General features: G+C 52.5%; 1 protein-coding gene across 9 annotated transcripts in view; it reads left to right on the top strand.

Annotated features, from left to right (window-relative positions):
* TLE3 (TLE family member 3, transcriptional corepressor) overlaps positions 1 to 16,941 on the top strand; it is a 48,564-nt gene extending 31,623 nt beyond the window's left edge. For 2 of the 9 annotated variants that reach the window (XM_066277931.1, XM_066277935.1), the window contains exons 7-20: positions 894 to 1,098; positions 2,633 to 2,649; positions 6,038 to 6,157; positions 6,925 to 6,975; positions 7,614 to 7,766; positions 8,186 to 8,327; positions 8,870 to 9,069; positions 9,841 to 9,917; positions 10,671 to 10,920; positions 11,311 to 11,558; positions 12,017 to 12,164; positions 12,814 to 12,964; positions 13,767 to 13,843; positions 14,960 to 16,941. In XM_066277931.1, the coding sequence (XP_066134028.1) occupies positions 894 to 1,098; positions 2,633 to 2,649; positions 6,038 to 6,157; positions 6,925 to 6,975; positions 7,614 to 7,766; positions 8,186 to 8,327; positions 8,870 to 9,069; positions 9,841 to 9,917; positions 10,671 to 10,920; positions 11,311 to 11,558; positions 12,017 to 12,164; positions 12,814 to 12,964; positions 13,767 to 13,843; positions 14,960 to 15,067 (1,947 nt within the window). In that variant the 3' untranslated portion in view covers positions 15,068 to 16,941. The remainder of the gene's footprint in view (positions 1 to 893; positions 1,099 to 2,632; positions 2,650 to 6,037; positions 6,158 to 6,924; positions 6,976 to 7,613; positions 7,767 to 8,185; positions 8,328 to 8,869; positions 9,070 to 9,840; positions 9,918 to 10,670; positions 10,921 to 11,310; positions 11,559 to 12,016; positions 12,165 to 12,813; positions 12,965 to 13,766; positions 13,844 to 14,959) is intronic. The other 7 variants (XM_066277938.1, XM_066277934.1, XM_066277936.1 and 4 more) reach the window with 4 other exon arrangements.
* The last annotated feature ends 8,792 nt before the right edge of the window (positions 16,942 to 25,733 follow it).

Here is a 25,733-nt window from a genome sequence, read left to right as displayed (position 1 = left end):
GAATGTTGAGATAAAAGGGCATTTAGTTCTGGCTGCTGGGAAGAGACCTCAGGCTGCCCAAGCCAGTCTCTTGGGTGTGGGAAGGGGAGGGGGAGAGATGGACTCTGAGGCCTGTGTGGGGAGGGGGAGTGCAGAATCTTTGATTCAGGACTGTTGATGGTTGCTATTGATGATAGTACTGAGTTAATCAGGTCAAGGTTTTAGAGAAGAGGACCAGCATTATGAGCTCCCTGATAAACATTAGCTACTGCCTGCCTGAGGTCACATGGCTAGTGAGTGGGCCAGAGCTGGGTGCGCATCCCGCCCTGTCTAGTTCCAAACATTTCATTTTTCTTATTACCCTGTTCTCCACTCTGTCCAGTGACTGTTAGCTCTCATTTCACTGGCTCCAACATGCTTTTGGTCTTGGGACTGGGCTGCTGTAGCTGGCGCTAGCCGTCTAAGGCTGGCCCGGAGTTCCTGGGCATTAGAGAGCCTTCCCCTGGGATGTGTGCGCAGGGTGGGGGTCGGCAGCTGCACTCGTTGAAGGCGTGTAAGCATGAGTGAGCATAGGCTGCTGGGAGCTCAGACATGGACCCCCTCCACCGAGAGGGAACTCTGCTGACTGGTTTTTAAATGCATGCTTCATTTATCTTGGACTTTTAAACTTACATGGAGAAACTCTCTCCTGAATCGGGGTGGGGGGGCGAAGGGTGGCATGTGTGAAGATACAAACCTGTCTCTGGATTGCAGTCCAGTGTCAGACTTCCTCCAGCCACACAGCACATGGCCTGAGCTGGGGACAAAGGTTCAGGGGGCTTTCCCCCTGCCGCCATATGAAGGCACAAGAGGGACGGCCTGTGGCTCGCCTGCCCTCTTCTCCTCAGCTGTGCTCACCACCAACTTCATTGCAGCAACAGCAGCTCCAGGCACAGCACCTGTCCCACGCCACGCACGGCCCCCCAGTCCAGCTGCCGCCCCACCCATCAGGCCTCCAGCCACCAGGGCTTCCCCCGGTGACAGGGAACAGCTCGGGGCTACTGGCACTCGGAGCCCTGGGCAGCCAGGCCCACCTGACGGTGAAGGACGAGAAGAACCACCACGAGCTGGACCACAGAGGTGCGGCCTGGGACTGGTGTCAGGGGCAGAGGGAAGGGCTGGGCTGGGCTGGGCTGGGCGCAGGGGTCCTGTAGGTCCCACTGTCAGGGGACACAGCAAATGCTGTCTCCCTAAGACCAGGAGTTAGCAAAAGATTTGGAGCCATGTCTTGGATCCCTGGTCTGTGGAAACTAGAGCCCCATCTCCCATGCCAGTGCCCCCAATCCCTGATATGGACCCAGGATTCTCTGTTCTGGAAGACACTCTGTCGTCCGTGCATCCTGGAGTGCCCTCCCATCTTCCTAGCTACACTCCTATCCGGAAGGGCCAGCCCTAGTCCCACAGCTTCAGATGCCTTCGGCCAGGCCGGGGTCTTCCTCAAATTCCCGGAAGAGTTTATGAGGTGGAGTCCCATGACGAGCCCTTTGTTACTGTACTCTTTTGTCCTACCCCTGGTAGATGTTTTGTCCTCACTGGGATCATGAGTCCTCTGAGGACAGGGGACACATTCCTGGGTGTTGAACTCAGCCTCTGTGTCTCCCAACGCAGCTGCCTTGAAAAGGTACGCAGGCAGCTCTCATGTAAGGACGTGTTAGTTGACTGCCTCTGCCTAGAGGGAGTGGTCACACTACTGCTTAGAAAGACTGGGAGTGAGCACTGGCCCTCAGGAGGGTTCAGTGTGGGCGGCAGAGGGAAGGGCCCAGCTCCCTGGAAGACCCTTTTAAAAACTGCCACCTTGTGTGGTCTGCCCTTAAGTATCTTTTTCCCAGCTTTATTGAGATATAATGGACATACAACATCCTGTAAATTTCAGGTGTTCAGCATGATGACTTGATTTGCCCTTAGATATTTATAAGGGTGCATGGCTAGTACTTTCTGAGCCCCCTGAGCAACCTTCTTGTACACTGGGGACCTGGAATGTCACCACCCTGCCCTGGCCAGGCCCCAGGTTGGTACCGAGCCGTGGGAACCAGAGACCTCAGTTTCCGTCCTGCAGCATGATGGTGCTCTCTGCAGAGGAGGGGCCCCCCGTGGCAGACAGGAGAGTGGGCGTGCTCTTGCCCAACTGGACAGATAACTAGAGGCTTCTACTTCAGGGGGCTTCTGGCAAGGGCACAGAGAATGGTATGAATTAAATCACCACAAATACTGCTCTCATATATTCTTAAAAAGAAAATGTCATGTTTTCAATCCCAGTTCCTCTGGATATTATGCATAGCCTGATCCTTCCCATGCCTATGGCTTAAAGACTGTTGACCAGTAGTCTTGGTGTCCTTGGCACGTCTGGGGAGCCATGCCACCGGCAGCTTCATCCAGGACCGGTGGCGGAAGAAGCGTTGGAACTGTGGCGATTCATTGCCAGGCTGAGAAACATCGCCGAGTTCTCTGCCTTGGCTGACCCACTGTGATGCTGGGCCTGTGGCTCGTTGGAAAAAACGCAAACTAGCGAAGGGTAAAAGCCACCTGGATGAAACTGACCTTTTTTTTTTCCTTTTTTTCCTTTTTGTCTTGGGGGTACTGACCCCCTCCCGTCCTGGCCCTCGGTTCCCCAAAGAGAGAGAATCCAGTGCGGTAAGTGTCAGCACTCTGGAGACAGGTGGGTGTGGGGGTGCTAGGAGGAGGGGACTGCGAGGAGGGGACTGCGAGGTCTTTTGGTGGGAGTGGGAATGTTGTCATGAAATAAGAGTTCTTTTGTCACTTGTTGAGAGTGATCGTCAGTTGAAGACGTCTCCATTTCTCCAGGCTTTTGGTCCAGCATCTGTCAGATGAAGGGCTCAGGCTAAAGGAGCACTTACCCCCTCTATGCAAGAGGATTAACTGGAGAGGGCAGCTGCTGGCCAGCCCTGGGCCTGGGCGGAGATGGGAGGCCATGGTGGAGTCTCTGGGCTGAACCCAGGGCTTAGGACCCAGTGTCCAGTGTTCTGGGCAGGGGTACTTTCTGCTCCCCACGCCGGTTGGCTGCCCCTCGTGCGATCCTGTGCCCTCACTTCCTCTGAGCAGCGGAAGTTTCTCCCTGTCCTGGGTTTGAGAGCGTGCTTGCCAGTGCCTTCAGGCCCGGCTGTCAGCGTGTCTGCCAGCTTGAGATTTGCTGTAAATCTTCCTGATCATGTTAAGGCTCAGAGCTTCTGTTTCAAGTGAATAAGCACAGTGGAGTCTGCATAAAAAATAATCCTCCAGCGATTAGCAAAGCTATTCCTCACCGCCATCCTCGTATCTGGGGCCATCTAATCTGTTAGGATGGTTTTGGTCATTACCGTGTGTTAAAATAGGACTTGGAAGTTCAGGCAGTTAACTAACCAGCCAGCCAGCAGCATCAGCGCCTCCATCCTGACCCTCCGCTGCCCAGGCTGGCTCTTTAAACCTCCCATGGACAGCAGGGCTCGTGTCCCCTCTGGCTGTGGCTACATGCTCAGAAATCCAGGTCCACATTTGGGCCCCGGAGTAGCTAGGTATATAAGAAGGGAATAACTGAAGCTGATCGTCTGTTTTGATGGCTTTCATTTTGGTCCTTGAAAGGTGGCATTTTTGGAGGAGAGGTGGCTTTCCTCTTGATAGGAGAAGGCTAAGGCCTAGACACCTCACTTAGGTCAGGTCTTGGCTTCATTGGACATTGGACGGCTCTTTTGGCCTCTCCCAGCCTCGGTTTCTTTATCTCTGACACGTGCATCTTCCTGGCCAGCAGGCCTTCCAGCTTAGTTAGGAAGAGCCCCCTACCTTGGGACAGGACCCAGGATCCTGGAGAAGACCTGATTAGTGGACCTTCTGCAGAGGTAAATGGGTCATTGAAGTCCAATACCCTGCCTGCATCACCCTCGCTGCTATTTGGCTTCGTGCCCTAGTTTATGAAAACTTTCTGCTAAAAGAAACCCACAGGGAACCCCCAAGAACTGAGCTCTTCACTCTAGGATGCTTGCCCATATTCATGCACAGGAGACACAGGGTGAGGGGGGCAGGCGTGGGCCCCCCAAGAGTCCAATGGGAATGGGTCAAGACGCCATGCTGGGGCCCAGTGGGTGGCTTGGGAGAGGCAGTCGGGCTGTGCGCATGTGAGGATGGTGTTGGAGGGTGTGTAGACTGAAGTCATCAGCCCTTTGGAAACCAGGTTGTCAACAGATGTGGCCCATGCCGGAAGGACAGGGCTGTGCCGAGATGAGATGGGAGGGGGGATGGCTGGACAGACTGGAAGCTGTCCCAGAGGGGTTCGTCTGGAGTCCAATTAGAGGTAGCTTCATTCATATTTCCTTGCCTAGCCGAAGCAATAAAAAATACTTAGTTTTTTGGCCGCTTGCCAGCCAGAGGCGGGCTGGATCGATGCCGCTAAATGCTTGACATGACTCTCCGGTAGCAGCAGGGTTTTCAGCCTGACTGCATGAGAAGAAAGAGCTCTCTGTTCTCGCGCCTTGCTCTGGGTCGCCAGGAGAAACGCGAGCTGCCACATGCCCCCTCCTCCCTGCCTGCTTGCCCGCCGGAGGACAGGGCCTGGAAGCATTTCTGCTTAACGCGGGGCGGCCACTGTCGGCGGGAAGGAAGTGAAATGACGATTTTTCTGCCAGGCTTGCAACAGCTAATTGAATTGCAGCCCTGCACACATCTCCATGGCGCTCGCGTGGCTGTGGGGAAGGCTGAACTGCCGTTCCACTAGAACCTCCAATTTTTTCTTCTTTAAGGCTTGATAACTCTGCCATTTTAACTTGCTTCAGGCAGAAACTTGGCAGGATGGGCTGCCCAGAAACCAGCTTAGCTGAGGAAATTAAGTTCTGTGGCTGGATCCCGCACTTTCCCCCCCACCCCATGGGGCACTGGCTCCCAGGAAAGTGGGGAGACAGAGATGGAGATGCAGGCTCATTCCACATGCCCTTTGATGCCCTCTTGTGAACGGATGTCCCTCTGCGTCCCCATGTGTCCTTGTCATGCATCTCTGCACTGCATGGGGACATGCATGACCTGGCCCTTTCCTTCCTTCCGGCTGGATGCCCGATGCAGGGTGGGTGCTCAGAACGGAGGTGCATAGTGGCTCTAAGACCATAACAGCTCCCTGGGGGTGGGCATTGATTGGTTCTGATTTTATTCTCTGGGCACAGAGGTTTGCTGGCAGGTGCCCCACCCACTTCTAAGGCTGGTGCTGATGGCCACATGGTGCCATCCCTGGCCACCGACAGCACCGGGAGCCCACGGGCACTCATTCGTGGCAGCTCTCGCGCCTCTAGGACCGCGTTGTTCCCAGGTTGCCTGCGAGGCATCCAGCCTCAGCTGTGGGCCTGTCTGTGCCCTCCCCCAGGCCTCGGGCACCAGAGTGGCCTCATCCTTTTACCAGGTTTATATCTGAGGGAGCTACTCATGAGGCTCCTCCCGGCCCAAAGAACGTGGCTTTTCTTTACCTTGCATCCTGCTGGCAGGCCATGGACACACTTCCTGACCTCTTTCCCGTTGTCACCTCCCTTGTGCCTCTCCCTCCATGTTTCAGAGGGAGGACGCCGCCGCATTTCCTGTCTCTTTATAATCCGGAGTTTCTCTCAAGCGGCATCTCCGCTTAGAAAGCCTGTTGGCATCCACTGTCGGGGCCAGCAGATGAAGGATGGCATGTGGCCCCAGTGTGTCGGCTCTGACCCATCTTACAAGATGCAGTGCAAATGTTGCTTATTCCTCCTTGGGATAAGCCAATATGTGTGACAGGCGCAAGATGGGGTGAAGGGGTCAGGTGTGACTCCCACCCTGAGCCAGAGGGCACGTGGCTCACTGTGAGGTTACCGACTTAGGGGCAGCAGCTTTGCTACAGAAAGGAACTGCGGTCATGGCAGAGCCTCTCTCAGGAAGACCCTAGTCTGGGGAGTTAGGGATGCTCTCCTGGTAGAGGCACCAAGCAGCCACAACCCGTAAGACATGGGGGACACCTCGTGAGTCACCGCACTTAGCTGAGACTGCAATGTTCACACTGAATCACTCTCTTTCCTGCTTTCAGAACAACTCGGTGTCGCCCTCGGAGAGCCTGCGGGCCAGTGAGAAGCACCGAGGCTCCGTGGACTACAGCATGGAAGCCAAGAAGCGGAAGGCCGAGGAGAAGGACAGTCTGAGCCGATACGTACGTCTGAGGGTGCGGTGGGCACCTGGGGTCTGTGCTGGGCGGGCTGGTGGGTGCAGGGAGAACCTGCGTTATGGGTAAGTCGGAAAGATGCAGGTGGGGGCAGGAGAGGGGGTCCCACCGATGAGAAGTGAGGGCACCTCCCCCAGACAGGCCAACAACCCCAGCGGCTGCTGCAGCCCTCCCAGAATGCCCAGTCTGCCCCGGGAAGCTGTCTGTCTCAGGCGCCGCACACTCTGGCCCTGCAGTGAGGTCACTGTGTCTGCTCTGCAGGCTTCACAAGGTGCAGGGGTGAGAGCTGGGACAGAGGGAAGGGTGATGCCGTTCTGGGAGCTGGTGGTCTCGCACCAAGCCCTGTTCCACCACTTGATAGCTTTGGGCACATTGCACAGCCGAAGGCTCAGCTGCATTTCTGGGTGATGAGACTCATCTTCCCTCCCACACAGAGTGTGGCGATGGTGAAGTTAGACGGGGTCACTTCCTCGTAAACAATGGGTAATACAAAAGCCACTGGAAAGCGATGTCTGACTCCAGAAAGAGAAGTTACAGGGGCTTAGAAATATAACAAGGCAGGTGTTGGGGAGGGAGCAGTGTTACCCCAGGGCTGGGGGGCAGGGCTAGGAAACATGAGGAGGAAGGCTGTCTGGTGGCTCTCGGGGTTGGCCTAGGTTCAGATCCTGGGCGGTGGAAGCAGGGTGGTGATTGGCTCATGCTCCATCTGGCGTGCAAAGCGCCTGGCCTCTTACTGGCTTCTCTCTTGGTTGCAGGACAGTGATGGGGACAAGAGTGATGATCTAGTAGTGGACGTTTCCAATGAGGTAAGGGCAGGCCCAGGTTGCAGGGTGGCTGTCCTGGGTGGGAGCGTGTATGTCTCAGCTGTCGTGCTGACATTACCGGCAGTCCGAGCAGGGTGATGAGGCCTATGAAGTTGGGGCATCAGGCTGGTAGGGAGGAGCAGGGCAGGGCTTTGCGTGCATGGTGACTGGGCATGCACGGGCACGGAGAGCTTTCTGGGACAGGTTTCCAGGGAGAAACCCCCAGAAGCTCCAGAGTAGGGCCAGCACCTGTTCCGATGTTTTTCCAATTCAGCGATGTTGTGCTCACTGGGGTCTGAGGTGGGGGGTTGGTTGTGAGTCCCCTGGGTCAGTCTCAGTGGGGAAGGAGTTGCTAAGGCAGATCTGCCCAAGGCCAAGAGGCCCAATTGCCTAGATGTTCGTCTTGAATTGTGTGTGATTTGGGGCCGGTGACCCCAGCCCCAGTCTCCCTGTCTGGGGGTAGAAGGAGTCAGACTAGATCAGTAAGAACGAGTCACCTCTACATTGGGATCCCCAGTCTCTTTCATCTGAGCCCCTTTCCCTGTCACCCATGCCCACTCCTTTCCCACACCCTTGCAGGGAAGAGTCTAGGCTCATTGTTGCTTTGAGTATAATTTTTTTTGCGTCACTTGTGTTTTTAGGACCCAGCAACACCCCGGGTCAGCCCTGCACACTCCCCTCCTGAGAATGGGCTGGACAAAGCTCGTGGCCTGAAAAAGGACGCCCCTACCAGCCCCGCCTCGGTGGCTTCCTCCAGCAGCACACCCTCCTCTAAGACCAAAGACCTTGGTCATGTATGTGGGTCTGCCCCTGGTGCTGCAGAGGCTGGGAGAGGGCTGGAGAGGGTGCGTTGAAGGGAAGAGGTTCTGGAGGAGCTGGAGAGGTGCTGACCAATGGCAGAGGGCTAGAATGCAGTGAACATGGGTTGGGGTTTGGCCCAGGTTCCAGTGCTGGCCTTACCGCTTACCTGCTGGGCCGTTCATGTTTCTAAGCCTTGGTTGCTGCATCTGTAAAGTGGGAACAGGCACCACAGTCTGCTAAACAAGGTTGCACAAGAGCTGAATGGCTTTTAGAAGTTTAAAAACGGGGTTGGGTCTAGCCCCATGCTTCACATGGTGACCTGCACTGGATCACTGTGGCCAGCTCTGATTGCACAGGTCTTGGGAGAAAGACCTTCATTGCTTCCCTTGGTCTCTGCGTCTTCCCCGTTCAGAATGACAAATCCTCTACCCCTGGGCTCAAGTCCAACACACCCACCCCGAGGAATGACGCCCCGACTCCAGGCACCAGCACGACCCCAGGGCTCCGGTCAATGCCGGGCAAACCTCCGGGCATGGACCCGATAGGTATAATGGGTAGGCACCACGGGGCTGGGGCACCTGTGGTGGAGGGGTGGGTAGGGCTGGCGCTGCACTGAGGGGCTGGGGCCCCAGGGCATGTTGGAGCTGAGGTTCTCCCGGGGCCCACCGTCTTTGGGCGGCGTCATGGTCAGGTTTCAGGAGGAGAGGGACAGGTGTTTCAGCGCTGACATAAGGGATTATTGGGGCTGCTGCTGGGGGGGGCATGCGCAGGGAGCTTCAGACAGGTCAGAACACCCAAGGCTTGTTTCAGCTTCTGTTGATAGCTCCATGGGGCTCTGAACAGTCCCCTCTTTGGGCTTCTGTGACCTACTCCATAAAAAAAGGCAGACACATTTCTCAGCTTGAACCTTCTTAAGCTATGGAAGTGAGGATTCCAGTGAGGTGGGTCTACTCCAAAAGGGCTGCCTGGAGCAGGCGGCTTTAGAACGCAGAGGGGTTGCTGCTAGTGGCCTGGTGGCGTGGGCTCTGTCTTGGAAGGCGAGGTGGGGCCCACTCCCCTCGGCAGCTGCTCCTCACTGAGGCCTGCCTCCCTGCAGCTTCGGCCCTGCGCACGCCCATCTCCATCACCAGCTCCTATGCGGCGCCCTTCGCCATGATGAGCCACCACGAGATGAACGGCTCCCTCACCAGCCCCAGTGCCTACGCTGGCCTCCACAGCATCCCGCCCCAGATGAGCGCTGCCGCTGCCGCCGCCGCCGCCGCCTATAGCCGATCACCAATGGTGAGCTTTGGAGCTGTACGTAGACTTTTTGGCTCCTTTTTTGGGGGACCGGCATGGAGTGGGGAGCTGATGAGAGTTGGGGGAGCATGTCTTGCACACCAAAGCAGTGGGGGGTACCCCCTGGTCTCACAGCCAGGCAGCTGGCTTTGGGGTAACATGTTCATTTGAAACAAGGAAACGACATACTTGGGGAGCAGCAGAGCCGGGTCCCACCCCTACTTGTGCACTGGCTGCCCCTTTCTGTCTAGGGAGTGGGGCTGACCCTTGTCTTTATGGGCTCGATGGGGATGGGATCCCAAGATAAGTGAGTTCTAGGGAGCAGTGGTTTGCCAGGTGGAGCTGCATGTTTGGTACCAAGGATTGCCTGTTAGTGCTGACGAAGCAGTTTAAACTGAATTGTTAGGGGGGTCCTTTTTCACGGGCACTTTCTAACTTTATCTCCTATACCTGAGGTGGCCTTCTTTCCACATGACAGGCCCACCAGGACACTATGGAGGGACTGAGATGGGCAGGGGCCACTCTGCCTGGTGGAGGGGGAGGATACTGGTTCAGAGTTGGGAAGTCTGGACTGTCACCCAAGCCCTATCATTGCCCAGGGCCAGGCACTTGGCCCTCCTGGGCCTTTGTGTCTGTGTCCTCTGAAACTCTGCTTCCGCTCCACTGGCCTGTCCCCAGGCTTTGAAGCAGCAGTGCTGGGCAGGCAGCACCTGGGAGGTGGAGGAGGCAGCCAGGGTGGGGGATACACGGCGGGTCCTTCACTAAGGAAAGCCTTGTCTTGCCATGCAGGTTGGTTTTGACCCTCACCCCCCTATGCGGGCCACAAGCCTGCCCTCGAGCCTCGCCTCCATTCCTGGTGGAAAGCCGTAAGTGCTGGATGTGTTTACCGCTTGCTTGGGGAGGGCAGGGGAGAGCACAGCAGCCTCCCCATCCCCTGCCCTGGTGGACCTCTCATGAGAAGGCGTCTGTGTCGGTGCTTTGGAGGTTTTTATAGGCCAGGCTGCAACACCAGGGAATGGCTGCCTTTCTGTACTCCCGATCAGCCCAAGGTTCCCTGTAAAAGAGTAACTGGAGGGGCATGGTCTCCGGAGTTCTGGAAGAGAAGGAATAGGGCAGATGGTAGGGCTTTCTAACCAAGTGGTGCAATTGGCTTGGGGCTCCTTTGGGCTCTCTGCCTGTTGGAAATGCCCCCAGCTGGCACCCACAATTTCTGAAACAACGGGCCACTCAGCTCTCCTCCTATCTCTAATATATGCTCTGCCCCCAATACCACTGGCTCCTGAAGGAGAGAGGGCACTTTGCTGGGTGTTTTGCAGGGGTAGTCAGTGTGTTAGGGATGTCATAGATGGTAGGAGAGGCCATTCCAAGACACAGGTGGGGCTAGTGACCTGGTTTAGAGCAAGACTGTGTAAGCAGGAGCAGAAGTCAAGGTTGAAATATTAAGCAGTCCCCGCCTTGGTGGAGCCTGGCCTAGAAGGTTGAGGTTACTGGGTTCCCCACAGTTGAAGGGGGTGTCCGGAGGTGGGGAGGCTAGTTGGAGTGGTGCCGGTGACGCCGGGCAGGACACGAGAGCACCGGGAGAACTGGGGCTGCAGCAGGGGTGGTTCTCGCCCTTGCAGAGCATACTCCTTCCACGTGAGTGCTGACGGGCAGATGCAGCCCGTGCCCTTCCCCCACGATGCCCTGGCCGGTCCTGGCATCCCGCGGCACGCCCGGCAGATCAACACACTCAGCCACGGCGAGGTGGTATGTGCCGTCACCATCAGCAACCCTACGAGGCATGTCTACACAGGTGGCAAGGGTTGCGTGAAGATCTGGGACATCAGCCAACCTGGTAGCAAGAGCCCTATCTCTCAGCTGGACTGCCTGGTGAGGATTTCAGGGCTGTGGGCACCTCTAGCTGGCATGGGAGAGCAAGTAACGTGGGCCAGCTTAGGCCAGAAAGCCCTGCTGACTTGGCCTGGCTCAGCCTTGTATTGGCTGGGTGACATTGGGCGAGCCAGCTACCCTCCTGAGCCCTGGTCTTCCTGTCTAAGTGCAGATGATACTGATCTCATGGGGTCTGTGAGAAAAATGCACCGAAGAAAGATTGAAGGGCTGTGAGTGAGCAGTGGAGGTGGCCAGGCCGCTGCCGGGGGCAAGGGCAGGATGTGAGCAGGTGGCGAGCAGGCTTGGAGTCACTGGACATGCCTCTCCTGGTCCCGGGAAGGGAGACGGGCTGTACTCAGCACTGCTCAGCACTGTCCTTCCTCCTTCCAGAACAGGGACAACTACATTCGCTCCTGCAAGCTGCTCCCCGATGGGCGCACGCTCATCGTGGGTGGTGAGGCCAGCACGCTCACCATCTGGGACCTGGCCTCACCCACACCCCGTATCAAGGCCGAGCTGACATCCTCCGCCCCCGCCTGCTATGCCCTGGCCATCAGCCCCGATGCCAAAGTTTGCTTCTCCTGCTGCAGTGACGGGAACATCGCTGTATGGGACCTGCACAACCAGACGCTTGTCAGGTGAGGCTATGGGAGGGACTTTGTTCAAGGCACCTAGCCGTGTGTCTTAGTTGCCCCCGTGCAAGATGGGCACAACACAGCACCTGGCTCAGAGTGAGACACAGTGCGGCAGTGGCAGGGCTGGCCCAGGGTCAGTGCTCCGTCATCTTTGCCACATTACTGTTCTGCCTGTGTATGGCCTCAGCCCCTACTTGCGTAGTGTAGGAGAAGGATTAGAATGCACATTGGGGAGGCACAGAGTGGTCATATAGGGAGATCCCTTTGCGAGGCACCTGTCCCCTGGACAAGACCCTTGAGTGGAGTGGGAGAGGAGCCAGGCTCTGCTGCAGACTCCCTGAGGGACCATGGGCATGTGGTGCCCCTTTCCAGGCCTGTTTCCTCTTCTGCTCAGAGTCTGCCAGCTTGGCATTCATTGGTCCTTCCTGGGCTCACCCGTCCTCCCTGCTTGGCCCTTGCAGGCAGTTCCAGGGTCACACAGATGGGGCCAGCTGCATAGACATTTCCCACGACGGCACCAAGTTGTGGACCGGGGGCCTGGACAACACCGTGCGCTCCTGGGACCTGCGGGAGGGCCGGCAGCTGCAGCAGCACGACTTCACCTCCCAGGTAAGCAGCCAAGACTCTTCCCTGCCCTCACTCCCCCCAGAGCAGGGCCCAGTGGGCCCAGTCCAGGTACAAAGGGGCCCTTATGGGTGATCATGGCACATGGATCTGAAACCAACCTAAGCCATCTGGGAAGGCTTCCTGGAGGAAGTTAACAGTGAAATAAAATCAATAAAACTTTGGAGTTAGACACACTTGACCTTCCTGATTAGATTCCATTCCCAGCTCCTCCATTGTTGAGTGTTTTGGCCACGTGTTTTTTCATTTCTGGGATGGGAGGAATAGTAACTGTTTCCTGGGTCTGGTGTGAGCACCTGAAATTAGCCTGGCTCATAGGAAGCATTCTGTAAATGCTAGGTATTTTGATTTCTTGTTGTTTTTTGTTACTCGTTTTAACATTTTATTCATTGAAAGGAAAGATCTGTGCCACCTCTGAGTGTGGCCCTCTCCTTTACTCTCCAGAGTCAGCAACCTCTCTGGGCTTCCCCCTCCTCCCCCATACCAGGAGGATGAGAAGTGACATGTCCCTGGGCTGTTGAAGCTGAGGGAGAGGAGGGCTTGGCTCTGCCAGGGTCCAGAGGGGAGGTGCTGGGGGAGGGGGGTGGGGTCTGGAGGGCAGAGAGGCTGAGCCGCCCCGGCCCCTCCCCTGCAGATTTTCTCGCTGGGGTACTGCCCCACCGGGGAGTGGCTGGCCGTGGGCATGGAGAGCAGCAATGTGGAGGTGCTGCACCACACCAAGCCGGACAAGTACCAGCTGCACCTGCATGAGAGCTGCGTGCTCTCCCTCAAGTTCGCCTACTGTGGTGAGCCGGGGCGGGGTCCTGCGCCTGACCTGCCCTCTGGGTGCAGCGGGGGACCTGACTGTGACCCCTCCCCCATTCTTGTCCCTCGGATGCAGACACCACTGCAGGGTACTGATGTCTCTTGACACTAGGCCAGAGCCAGTCACTGCTGGCCGGGGCAGATGGACAGTGTCCCTGGCCCTGCAGGCAGTTCCACTAGGCAGCTCCTCCAGGCGGTTAAGATGGTCGTGTAGGCTCTGATGATTGAGAGCCCCGGACTAGGAAGTCTGCTCCTCCACTGACTGGCTGTGCAGCCTGGGGCACATCTCATCCCCTCTGACTCCAGCGGGTCTCACCCAGTGTCCTGGGAATGACCCGGCGCCCACCATGTGGCTTTGGGGAGCACAGTAAGACCTGCTGACTGCCGTCCTCCACTGGGTCTGCAGACTCGGAGCTCTGCCATTTTCCAGAACGTCCTGCTATCTTCCAGTAGAAATTGGAAGGGTCAGTGAACCTGAGTGGCTTTAAAAAGAAAGTCTTTTGGAAAAGTGTTATTGCTGTGACTAAGGGCACATTCTGCCTTTTCCCATCTTAGCCCCACCCACCCCTCCCCCCTGACTGCAGAGAAAGGCATCCTCTGCGTGTCCATCTTTGTGTTACACGTCTTGCTTATGAAATGCCTCTAAAAAGCAGAGAGTTGGCTAGGCACTGGTTAGTGGTTCACAAGGTGTCTCCATGGCAGCCGGCCACATCTGGGATAGGTCTTAACTTTTTTAGAGGATAGCAGGTTACAGCCTGATGCTTCTTTGCCTCCCACCTGCAGGCAAGTGGTTTGTGAGCACCGGGAAAGATAACCTTCTCAACGCCTGGAGAACGCCGTATGGAGCCAGCATATTCCAGGTACCACTTGCCTCCAAGTGCCCTTGGTTCTCCCAGAGTCGGGGCCAGGCCATGGTGATAGGGTAGAGGTAGGAGGCAAAGCAGAACCTGCCCTGGCCCTTCCAGCTCCTCCCTGATGGTCCAACATGGGTCTCTAGAAGCGAGGACTAGGGCACATCAGCAAGACACACTCTCTGCTGCGATGGCATCTGACCCCTCAGGGCAAGATTTTTTTTAGGCAGGGGGTCTTGTAGTATTTCTAGAGCCAAGACAGTGAAAACCTGCTTGTGGCTCTGGCCTGCACACTGAGTGCTCGGGGGAGGTGGGCCCGGCAGTGGAATGAACAGGGCAGCTTCTTTCAGAGCAGTATTACTGGTGTTCAAGTAAGTTAGTGTTTCAACTCGACATTTTTTTTTTCTTCTTTTCCAAGTTGAGAGGAAGGAAGGTAGAGAGACAGACTCCTGCATGCACCCTAACCGGAATTCACTTGGCAACATCTCCGCCCCTCCCTCCCCCCAATGCTCTGCCCATCTGTGGCCATGCTTGCAACTGAGCTATTTTTAACACCTGAGGTGGAAGCTCCACAGAGCCATCCTCAGTGCCTGGGGCCAATGCACTCAAATCAATCAAGCCATGGCTGTGGGAGGAGAATAGAGAGAGAAAGAAAGAGAGGGGGGGGGAGGAGGAGGGGTGAAGAAGCAGATGGGCACTTTCCTGTGTGCCTGGAGTGGGAATTGAACCCAAGACATCCACATGCCATGCTGATGCTGTACCACTGAGCCAACTGGCTAAGGCTCATGTCAATATTTCAATGTAAGGAGAGGTTAGGCAGAAGAAAAAGGGTCCAGAAAGAGGTGGGAAAGGGAGGAGGCTTTTTATGGTTCTTCAAGGCCCAGGACCTGACACCCACAATCGCAGTAGGCACTGTCAGTGGGCTCCCATTGTAGGAGAGCCTGTGGATGGTGCCTCTGACAGATGGTGCCACTCTGGGCTGCGTGGGAAGGCCATGCTGTGTGCACTCCAGGTCGGCGCTCTGGACTGGGGGAACATGGTCTAATTCTGGGTACTGATGTGGTGTGAGGAGAAAAGTGATGCCTGTCTTATTTCCCTCCCTGCGCCTTCCTGCCTTTTCTCCAGTCCAAGGAATCCTCATCTGTCTTGAGTTGTGACATTTCAGCAGATGACAAATATATTGTAACAGGCTCTGGTGACAAGAAGGCCACGGTTTATGAGGTCATCTACTAAACGAAGACTCTAACAGGGCTGTCAAACTCTGGAGGGAACAGACTCAGCTATGACAGGGAGACCCTGGCATGGGGCCCAAGGAGGATGGCGGGGCAGTGAGCAGCCAGGCGTCCTGTCCTGTCCTGTCCTGTCCCGTGCCGTCCCGTGCCGGGGCTGCGCCATGGTCAGCGGGGAGGCTGCGCCCTCACGGCCTGCTCCGGCCCACATCCACCTGCATAGACATGTCTCACAGGCTCCGATGGGTTCCTGTCCTCGTCCCCCGTCACCGTCCTGCAGTGCTGCGAGCAGATTCACATGGAGGTCCGTGGCTGCAGCTCCCCAGACTTCCTCACGACTGTCCTGCCTTCCCCTTTGACCTGTCCCCCTGCCCTAGGGCAGGGACACTGGAGTGGACTACACCCCTGTGCCAGGGGAAGGAGATCTTATTTTCCCACTTGTGCAGCACCCAAGATTTGTGAAAAACATGTAAATAACGGACTCCTGTCTCGGACTGGTCATCGGGAGAGGAGGCCCCTTCTCACCGGAAGAGCTCGCTGTGTATTTCGCCTGCTGTATTTGTAATCCACTGGTGGTGGTGGCGGGTTTTTAATTTTGTTTTCTTTGTTTTTGTTTTGTGTTTTTGTTCGTTTGTTTTAAACAAAAGTTCCCGCCTTGGGAGGAGGAGGAAGAGGGAGAGAAGTCCTGGGGTGGAGGAAGGGAGCGGTAGCTGTGCCCTTCGGAGGAAGTGTGCCTCCACGTGGGTTTGGGGTCCCATGCGGGCCAAGATCCCCACGCAGACTGACAGTGTACGTGAGGCTGAAGGTGACAGACGGGAAGTTTTCTGCGGCCTCCTCCTGTCGCCATCCCCAGGGCTCCAACTCCTGCTTACTCGCCTCCCCCACTTGCCTCAGTCTCTCTTTGGTGCACACGATTTATGTTGAAAAATGGGAGGGAGTTCAGAGGAAGTCCCTCTCTGTCACTTAATCTGTGGAAGAAACCTAAAGAGAACAGGAAGCTAGAGGGAAGCATAGCAACTCAGCTCAGGGAGCTTACCAGAGAAAAATAGCAACTGATGTGGGTGCTTTTTTTTTTTTAATTTGAATAAAGAATTAGAAGTGATGTCCTTTGATAAAATGCCTTCTCCCCTTTTCTGCCTGTGATTTTTCCTCTCCCCACCCCAGGGGAAAGTATTAAACCTGCTGGGTTGAGTCTGAAAAACTTATCTCCACCCCCCCACCCCCCCACCCACAAGGCAGCAGGGGCTGAGGACACTAAGGGAGGACACTGATACCCTGGCACACTGTGGTGACTTCTTGCAGCTTTCTGTCTCTTGAGCCCAAACAAGTTTCAAGTAGAATTTTGTCCTCTTCAGGTACCACTTATTGGTACCAAAATGTTCTGAGAAGTTAGAATTTTTTTCTCTCCTTTTGGTCTTTTTTTTTCTTCTTTGAAGGAAAAGCTAAAGACCATTTGAATCCTGGTGGCGGGCTCTCCATGGGTATAGCATATGGAAGCTAGTTTTCATACCGCGTTTTTATGGCTTATTTTATACATGTGATTGTGTCTGGTGAGAAGGGAGGGAGGAGGAGCCCCAGTGAAAACTGCGTGTATTCAGTGATCTTGCTCCTTGGGCCAGCACTCCCTGCCCCACACCACGTGATGAGGAGGCCTTGGAGGCTGGCCAGGTGTCCTGTGCTTCTCTGAGGTTGGGGGAGAGGCTGGCTGGAGTCCCTGTCTCTGTCTCTCTGTGTCTCAGATGTTCATCTGCCACTGTAAAGGCTGTAGCCACAAGGGAAGGTGAGGGTAGAAGTTGATTTCCCGAGGAAAAAAAGAAAAATGAGAAGTCATTGTAATGAGCTGTTTTTATATTTTTAAAAGTTACTATTTAAAGGTTGGCTTGATTGTTGCGTTTTAATTGCCACCCCCACCCCCACCCCTACCCGCATACACCAAACAATTTGTCGGAAGGGAGCCTGGGCCAGGGTCACCCTCAAGTCCTGGATCCTGGGTGATTTGTCACCATAAACACGAGAGCTCCTTTCATGGCAAAGTACTTCCCATGTAGCCCCCCCCCCCCAGTCTGATTGTGCAAGATGGTGAGGGGGATGTTTTCACTATAGACCTCCCTGTGCCTAGCAGTTCTAAGGCTCAGGGAGTGGGATTTCCTCCAGGCAGATGGGCAGGACCGAGTTCCCTGAGGTTAGCATCAAAAGTCTTAGACAGCTGTCCATGGAAATGGAACTGCAAGTGAAGTGGCAAAGTGTCCATGAACATCTCTAGACCCTGAAAACCTGGAGTTTTTTATTTAAACTTAAATTCAGATGTTATGGTTAGAGGGAACAGGGGGCACCTTCAGTCCCTAGGACACCAAGGTGTGTTTTGAAGGCTTAGAAAGGATTTGCAGAAGGGGCAGGACAAGATTGCAGGTCAGTATGCCAGGGAGCAGGGCAGGGCAGGGGCGATTCCCAGGCTCTTGGGTTGTGGACTGAAGGTTTCCAACAGCTGCTTCTGTTGGTCATAAATCAGCACAGACAACTGCCTGCTGTGCTGTTGTCTAAAAGAAAGAAAACTAAAAAGTGGAGCAACAGTCAAAATAAAGCACAATCTTCATTCTCAGCCCGGAAGGACAGCTGAATTGCGCACACACACTGTCCCCTAGCTGGAGCGCGGGCCCCTCAGGCTTCCCTGAGAAGCTTTGGCCGTGTTCAGCTTACTGCTCTGTTGCTTGACGTTTTAGTAGAATGGCACCTTTTTGGGCCGCACTTGTCCAGGTCCACACATTACAGCAGAGGCCCAGATGGCAGGCTCTAACCAGAAAACTGCGCGGGACTTGCCTGGGAGTTGCCCACTGTGCCAAAATAGGGTCGGGGTCGGAGCCTGCAGACCCCAGTGGGTGGGAAAGGATAATTTCTTATCAGTGGATGTCCTACGGAGAGGGAAGACCATTCCTGAGGATGGCGGGAATCTTCTGAAAGGCCTCTACCAAGATTTCCTGGATGAGGACATGACCAAGATTCGGGACCCCCAAAATGGAAGCTCAGAGTTGAGAGTGGAAGAGACAACACACTCCCTTTATTGGACGTGTGCAAGTGGTGTTGGGGGCACGTCCCTCAGCCTCGGCTGCTGGCACCCTGACTCGTCCTCACTGCCGCTGTCCTCAGTAGGAGCTCACCAGGTCTCCAGACTGATTCTCTGCCTGCTGGCGCCTGGCTGCCTGCCCCCCCACCCAGCAGTCCCTCCAGTGTTTTTCACTCAACTTGTCCTTGTCAAAGGTCCTGGAATCTCTCAGTCCTGAAGGAGTTAATCTGCACTTGAATGAGGATGGCTGGGGTTATTTCTCCATACTAAAAGTCAATGGGGAGGACCCATCCCTCCACCACCACCACCCCCAGGTCCCCTGTCCCAGATGGCAGAGGGCTCAATACCATTTGTCTGGCCTTTTAAAGTCACCCCCTACATGCAACAACCCAGGCAAACCCCAGTCAGCACTTGCACCACACTTGCTGCTTTCTGTCTGCCAGCTAGACGAGTTTCCCTGGAGGAGCACCCGGGACTTCCTGGGCTGTGGGCAGTCCTGGTGAATGATGAGCATCCACTAGTTGGAGATTATCCTCCTAGTTCTCAGGTGAGCAGGCATCCAGGCGCTCATAGCGGAAGCCCGGAGAAAGGAAATGACTACAGTTCCCTGTCTTGTGCTGCCTTGGCCCCAGACCAGGGATTGAAGTCATCAAGTGAGGAGGGCATGGAGGTAGGACAGCAGCTCTCATCGTTCCGGTTCACATCAGATTTATGTATAAGGCCATTCCTAGCAACAGCTGACCAGGCCATCTCTGCTGGCCTGTCCGTCTCTGCACATCCATCCCTGCTGCCCTCCCTTATCCCCAACCCCAGCACAGGCAGTGAGGGTCCTAACTTGTAAGGGAAGTTGTGGAGATGCAGAGCTGTGAGTGCTGGAGAAATAGGATCTCGCGAGAATGCTCAATGTTGTGGACTGGCCATCCAATATCCCGTGATGACAGAGTTTAAATGTTTTTTCAAGACCATATTTGCAAATGAACATTATTTTTCATATAATGCATAGCAAGCAAATGTGATCAGCCTTTTTTTTAATTTGCATGGTTAGGCACCATGCAATTTTGTGTGGGGGGGATATAAAATGTACTCTATTACATACTCGATTATATATGTACAGTGAAGTATTTTTAAACATTTCACCAAAATTGGGCTTTTTAAATTTGAAAAGACATCTATATGGAGCCCCTGACTTTATAAATGGGACAATTAAGGCCCAGGAAGGACAGGTGACTTACCATGAGTCACATAGCCTGAGCTAAGATTACAAATCATACCTCTCTCCCAAGCCCTTAGCATAGGTGGGAGTGGGGGAGAGTAGGAGGGAACTGCCCAGTGGGCATACTGCATGGTGTTTGAACTATGAGAGTCCAGGAGATGACGTTTTCTGCCCCTTCCCCAACAGGACTGGTGAAGGAAGGGAGACAGCCATGAAAAGTCCTGGAAACCAACCTCCTTCCTCGAGAATATCCTAGAACTCTCCCCATCCTGCCTATGCTTTCAACATCCATCCGTCCATCCATCCATCCATCACCTGCTCATCTATCTCTCCACCTCCCCATCTATCTAGCCATCCTATCCACCCATCCAGCCAGCCAACATTTATGGAGTGAGAATCTAACATGTGGCAGGCATAGGTCTAGGTGTTGGGATGCAAAGGTCAGCGAGATACCATGCCTGCCCTCACAGAGCCCTCAGCCAGCTGAGACAGTCACCTCAACTGGCATTGCCCTCTGTGAGACGTGACGGCACACACCAGAAGATGTCTCAGAACGTAGCTGAGATGATAGCCTAGGTGGGGAGATGAGCAAGGGTTCCTGGAAGGTATGACTAACCCGAGACCTGGGAAATGGAGAGCTGGTGAGCCAGAGGGAGGTGGGGGAAGTGTTCTGAGCAGAAAGAACAACATGTGCTAAGGCCTGAGGGGGAGGGGAGGACCCTACCCTGTTCCCCTCTCCTATCTCCACCCCATGTGATTCCCGCTCCTCCCCTGCCCTAGTCTTGTCAAGCTTGCATAAGTCCTGGTTGCTGGTGCTTCTCCCTGGCCAGTCTCAGGGCAGGAGCCAAGCTAGGGTTGCACTGAGCAGGACAGTGGAACTCAGAAGGAGGGACCTAGGCAGAGACCCGGTCTCTAGCCAGGCCAGGAGAGGCAAGAGGATGGGGAGAACATGGAGGGGGTAGGATGCAATTCAGGGCTGTGAGAATGCCTGTGATAAGTCCCAGGGCTCTAAGTCCCCAGTACAAGTGGCATTCAAAAACCTGGGGACCTGTGCCCTGGGGTGTCATGCATGGTCAGTCCCTTCTCTGGGTGATATACTCATCTGAGCTCCCAATCCACTGGTGTAGCACCCTCATAAACTCTACATTTGCCCTCATCACTCTGCTCAGAGCTCCTCACTGGCCCACTGCTCGGTTTGTCTCCAGGCCTGGGCTCTGCACCTCTAGAGGTGACCTTCACCTGTTCTTGCTTCTCTGTGCATACTAGTCCGTACACCTCCAATGCCCTAAAACACAACGCTCTCTGATTTTAGGTTCCAGGTAGGAATGTCCTGCATTCTTCTTTGAACCCTGGCTTGTACTTCAGGACTCAGCTTTAGTGTCACCTCTTCCAGGAAGCCATTTTGCTCCCTACCCCACATTCTACTCTGAGTTGGACATGTCTCCTTTGTTTTCTAGGCACATCCTCTGCCTGCTCTCTACAAGGACGGTGTATTGTGACTATTAGTGTAATTGTATCATCCTTTCCTCTGATGTCCTCTTGACCTTCCTGCCAGACAGTGAACTCTGAGAGTAGGGACTGTATCTGGAATCTCCAGGACTTAGCACATAGTAGGTGCTCAGGAACTGTTAGTTGAATGAATCAGTGAGTGTGTGATAAATATAATAGCTTATATTAATATAGTGCTTAGTGTGTGTCGGTGTTTCATAAACATTGTCTAATTCCATACTCTTAATTGTCCTATGAGCTCAGTGCTATTATTATGTTCATTTTATAGACAAGGGAACTAAAATTCAACTAGCCCAAGGTCATACAGCTTGTAGTGTTTGTATGGCATTGCTTCTGGCTGGGTGGCTGGCTGGATGTGGATGGATGGATGGATGGATGGATGGATGGATGGATGGATGGATGGATATGGATGGATGGATGGATGGGATGGATGGATGGATGGTGGATGGATGGATGGATGGATGGATGGATGGATGGATGTGGATGGATGGATGGATGGATGGATGTGGATGGATGGATGAATGGATGTGGATGGATGGATGAGTAGATGGATGGTGGCCTGGCTTCCCAGAAGTTTAGAAAGAACTGGTCCCATGGGTGGAGGAGGAGATCGGTGGCCCTTAGATGAAGTGCACAGGAAGGAAAGTCAAGGGTCAGAAGTGCCCTCTGACCAGCTTGGGCTTTCCTCATGTCCACTGGGGAGCCTGTCATTACCCATACAGCTCCACTGTGCACTCACCCTGACCCTGAGCTGACTGACCTCCTAGGCACATCACAGGGCACGGCTGATGGCTCAGGAGTGGACTCTTGGGACCTCCTGGACTGCAGAGGCCAGGTGAGAGAGTGGGGTGGGCCATGGCCTTATCCCTCTGGATGTCACCAATGAAAGCTGCCCTATGCAAGGGTTTGTGACTGTAGGTTACACAGCTTGAATAAAGCAGGTCTGCAGTCTCCAATTCTGGCAAGTAAAACAGCAAGCTAATAAGATTCCCTTTAACCATGCGGACAGGTGGACATGTTGGACAAAATTAAACAATTTTATTAGCCTGAGTTGAGAGAAAGGGAATCCTTTAATGTCACAAAGACTCAAAGGAGTTGAGGAGCTCCCAAACTCAGAACACTATGTGAAAATTATGTAAAACAAAATTGACAGACTTACAAGGAGGAATGGGAAGTCTTAACAGACAATTAACAGAAATTGGTAGATTGAGTTAGAAAATTTTTATAAGGAGATATATATATGTGTGTGTGTGTGTGTGTGTGTGTGTGTGTATATGAATTGAACAATGTAATTCACAAGCTTGAGACACAGAATTCCACAGTCAACTGTTGATGAGCACAACCTTTTTTTTTTCCCAGCAAACCTGGAAGACTTAATTTTTTCCAATCAAAAGAAGCAGGTAAGGCGCTTTATGCAATCTAACTCCCATTCGTGATTTTTCTTCAAGTACCAAAGTAGGAACAAAAGAAAACAGTCTGGCCTGGATGGTTGGCTTGGTGGTAGAGTGTTGGCCCAGCGTGTGGAAGTCCTGGGTTCAATTCCTGGTTAGGGCACACAGGAGAAATGACCATCTGCTTCTCTACCTCTCCCCCTCTCACTTCTCTCTCTCTCTTCCCCTCCTGCAGCCATGGGTCGAATAGTTCAAGCAAGTTGGCTCCAGGCAATGAGCATGGCTCCAAGCCCTCACCCCAGGTGCTAAAAATAATTCGGTTGTTTAGCAACAGAGCAGTGGCTCCAGATGGGCAAAACATCACCCCATAGGGGGCTTGCTGGGTGGATCCCAGGTCAGGACACATGCAGGAGTCTGTCCCTCTGCTTCCTTGCCTCTCACTTAAAAGAAAAAGAGAAAGATAAAAAAACAACAGTCTGAAAATGGGTAGTTAAACCAGACCATTGACCTAATAATAGATCAAAGTTCAATTTTAGAAGGATTGCTTTAAAGTCGGCAACAAGAATACTTATCACTGCTTCTATTCAACACAATGCTAGAGGCTCTAGCTAATGCAATAGAACAAAATAAAAGAGTAAACAAGGTACCGTGATTAAAATGAAAGAAAGTTGTAATTATTTGCAGATGGTACAAATTTTTTGCAGATGTATACATAGGAAATATACAAACAAGACAAAAATTTAGTTGCTGGACTTAAGATCAACATTTATTCATCAAAAGCATTCCTATTCATAATGATGTAGCCAATTAGAAAATGTAATATAAAGCAATAAAATGCATTTACAATAGCAACAAAAACTACCTATGAATAAATCTAAGTAAACTCACACAAGAACTTTAGGAAGAAAAAGATAAGATTGTATTGAAAAAAATAATTTTTAGAAGACCTATATAGATCATAAGCTGTATTATATTCATTGATGAGAAAACTCGATTTCATTAAAAAAAAACTGTCTTTCCCACCAATCTATATTGCCATGTTAAACAAAATCCAAAAAAAAGTGCTTCCTATGTAATTTGATAGGCTAATGCTTAAATTTATCTGAAAAGTAAAGGACCAAGAATAGCAAATATAATTTTGAAGAAGAATAAGAAAGGAGAACTTGTCTTCCAGATAGCAGCAGGGAAGTCTTGGTAAGTGCATAGACGAAAAGGCCAGTGAAACAGCATGGAACCCATAGATAGACCTCCATATAGGTGAGAATCTGACTGTGACCTAGGTGACATTAGGCATCAGGGAGGATAAGCATTATGCAGCAAATAGTTCTGGGGCAATAGGCCATTTTTTATGGGGGGACTTGGAGATTGAATGCTCCTGGACCTCACATACTACACAAAAATAAATTTCAGCAGGATTAAAGGTTTTAACGTTCAGGGTAAAATATTAGAGAACAACCCTAGTAGTCTGAGGAGGGAAACGATTTACTGAAAACAACAGAGAAAACAAAAGCTGTAATGAAAAAATTAAAAATGACCAACTTGTCTACATTAAAATTTAAAACACCTGTACAACTAGAGAAGCCACAAAGTGACACAACAGGACCCTATCAATGCAGTGCCTATCACTGACAAAGATGTGCCATCTCCCAAGTCAGTTATGTGAAAGCAAACCACCTAGAAAATATAGGCAGAGGGCAGCAAGAGGCGATTCACAGAAGAATGACCAGGAAACATGTAAAAAGGTCACACCTCACTAGTTACCAGGGAAATGCAAACTAAAAACAAAGTGAAATAGAAAAACTCATTCCCATTGGACTGGTAAATGTTTGAGTTTAATAATATAAAGCTTCCGTGAGAGTGGGGCATAACTAGTACGTAGCAGGAGCTGTCAGTGGGAGCTGATTGCGTTAACCACTTTGTGGGGCTTAGGCAACAGTCAAGTTGAAGCAGTGCAACCCTATGACCAGGTGCATACCTGAGAGAAACTTCCACAGTGCACAGCTCTGTATGGAGGTTTTCATGGCCTCATTGTGTGAAGCAACAAAAATAACTGGAAATATGGGGGAACAGGTAAAGGGGAAAAAAATCTATACATTTTCATGTAATGAAATTGTATATAGGCATTAAAATGCATGAGCTAGGTCTTTATTTTTTATTAATTTATTTTTATAAATAAATTTTTATTTTAATGGGGTGACATCAATAAATCAGGGTACATATATTCAAAGAAAACATGTCCAGGTTATCTTGTCATTCAATTATGTTGCATACCCATCACCCAAAGTCAGATTGTCCTCCGTCACCCTCTATCTAGTTTTCTTTGTGCTCCTCCCTCACCCCCTACCCCTCTCCCTCCTTCCCTCTCCCTGCCCCCCATAACCACCACACTCTTGTCCATGTCTCTTAGTCTCGTTTTTATGTCCCACCAATGTATGGAATCCTGCAGTTCTTGTTTTTTTTCTGATTTACTTATTTCACTCATATAATGTTATCAAGATCCAACCATTTTGTTGTAAGTGATCTGATGTCATCATTTCTTATGGCTGAACAGTATACCATGGTGTATATGTGCCACATCTTTTTTTTTTTTTTTTTTTTTTTTTACAGTGATTAAAGCCTTTAAGCAAACTCTTGGCCAATACAGCAAGAATCCATAAAAGAGTAGTGTCCTTAACATGTTCACCAAGTCCAAGTTGGCCCCAACACCATGCCAAATCCCTGAAAAATGCAACCCAGTTCAGTCTGTTATGAGCTGTCACAAGGAGCAGGAGTCCAGGAAAAGTCCACATCCAGGAAAAGTCCGCATGGCACTGGAATTGTTGTCACAATTCTATACTTTGCAGCTCACGTCCAAGTCCCAATGACCGCTGCTTCTAGCTGGTAATGATTCAGGTAGACTGGAAAAGCCATCTGCAGCATGTGTGGAGATGGAGCTTCTGTTCTCCTCTGCCTGGAGAGATGAGACTAGGTTGCTTTTCCCTGGAGCTCTGCAACTGTAAAGAGAAGCTTGGGATACACTAAGCTGGGTGGCAAAGGTAGATTCATAATAGAAGTTGGCAAAAGGGGGAAAGAGAGCTCTAAATTAGGAATAGATCCCCACCTCAAATATAAGTGGGGCATTGAGGTAGGAGGAGTAAAAGAAACACTCTATATTAAACAAAGCAGCAGAAAGTAGGACTATCAACACCCACAACAGAGATCTTCGAGGGAAGAATAAAATACCTGACTATTCAGGCAAGACATAATTAAGTGGCCCTCGTGCAAATGAGATCAGTTTACCTGCTTCTTGGAAGAAATACCCTAGGCTCGTCCACAGTGTTGTAGATGGGGCCGACAGCCCTGGGCACCTTCAGCCTTCAGTGGCAAACCCTAGCATTCTGGGCAAGGTTAGGTCATAGGTGGCTGGAGCAGGGCTGGAAGAGACTGAACCCTCCCTTAGAGGAGCGAGGGGGAAGCCTGCCTTCCAGTGTCCCTGTTTCCTCACAGCAGAGGCATG

Source organism: Saccopteryx bilineata, chromosome 4 (assembly GCF_036850765.1).
Source record: "Saccopteryx bilineata isolate mSacBil1 chromosome 4, mSacBil1_pri_phased_curated, whole genome shotgun sequence".
Taxonomy (NCBI): domain Eukaryota; kingdom Metazoa; phylum Chordata; class Mammalia; order Chiroptera; family Emballonuridae; genus Saccopteryx; species Saccopteryx bilineata.
This window is presented reverse-complemented; position numbering and strand designations above follow the sequence as displayed.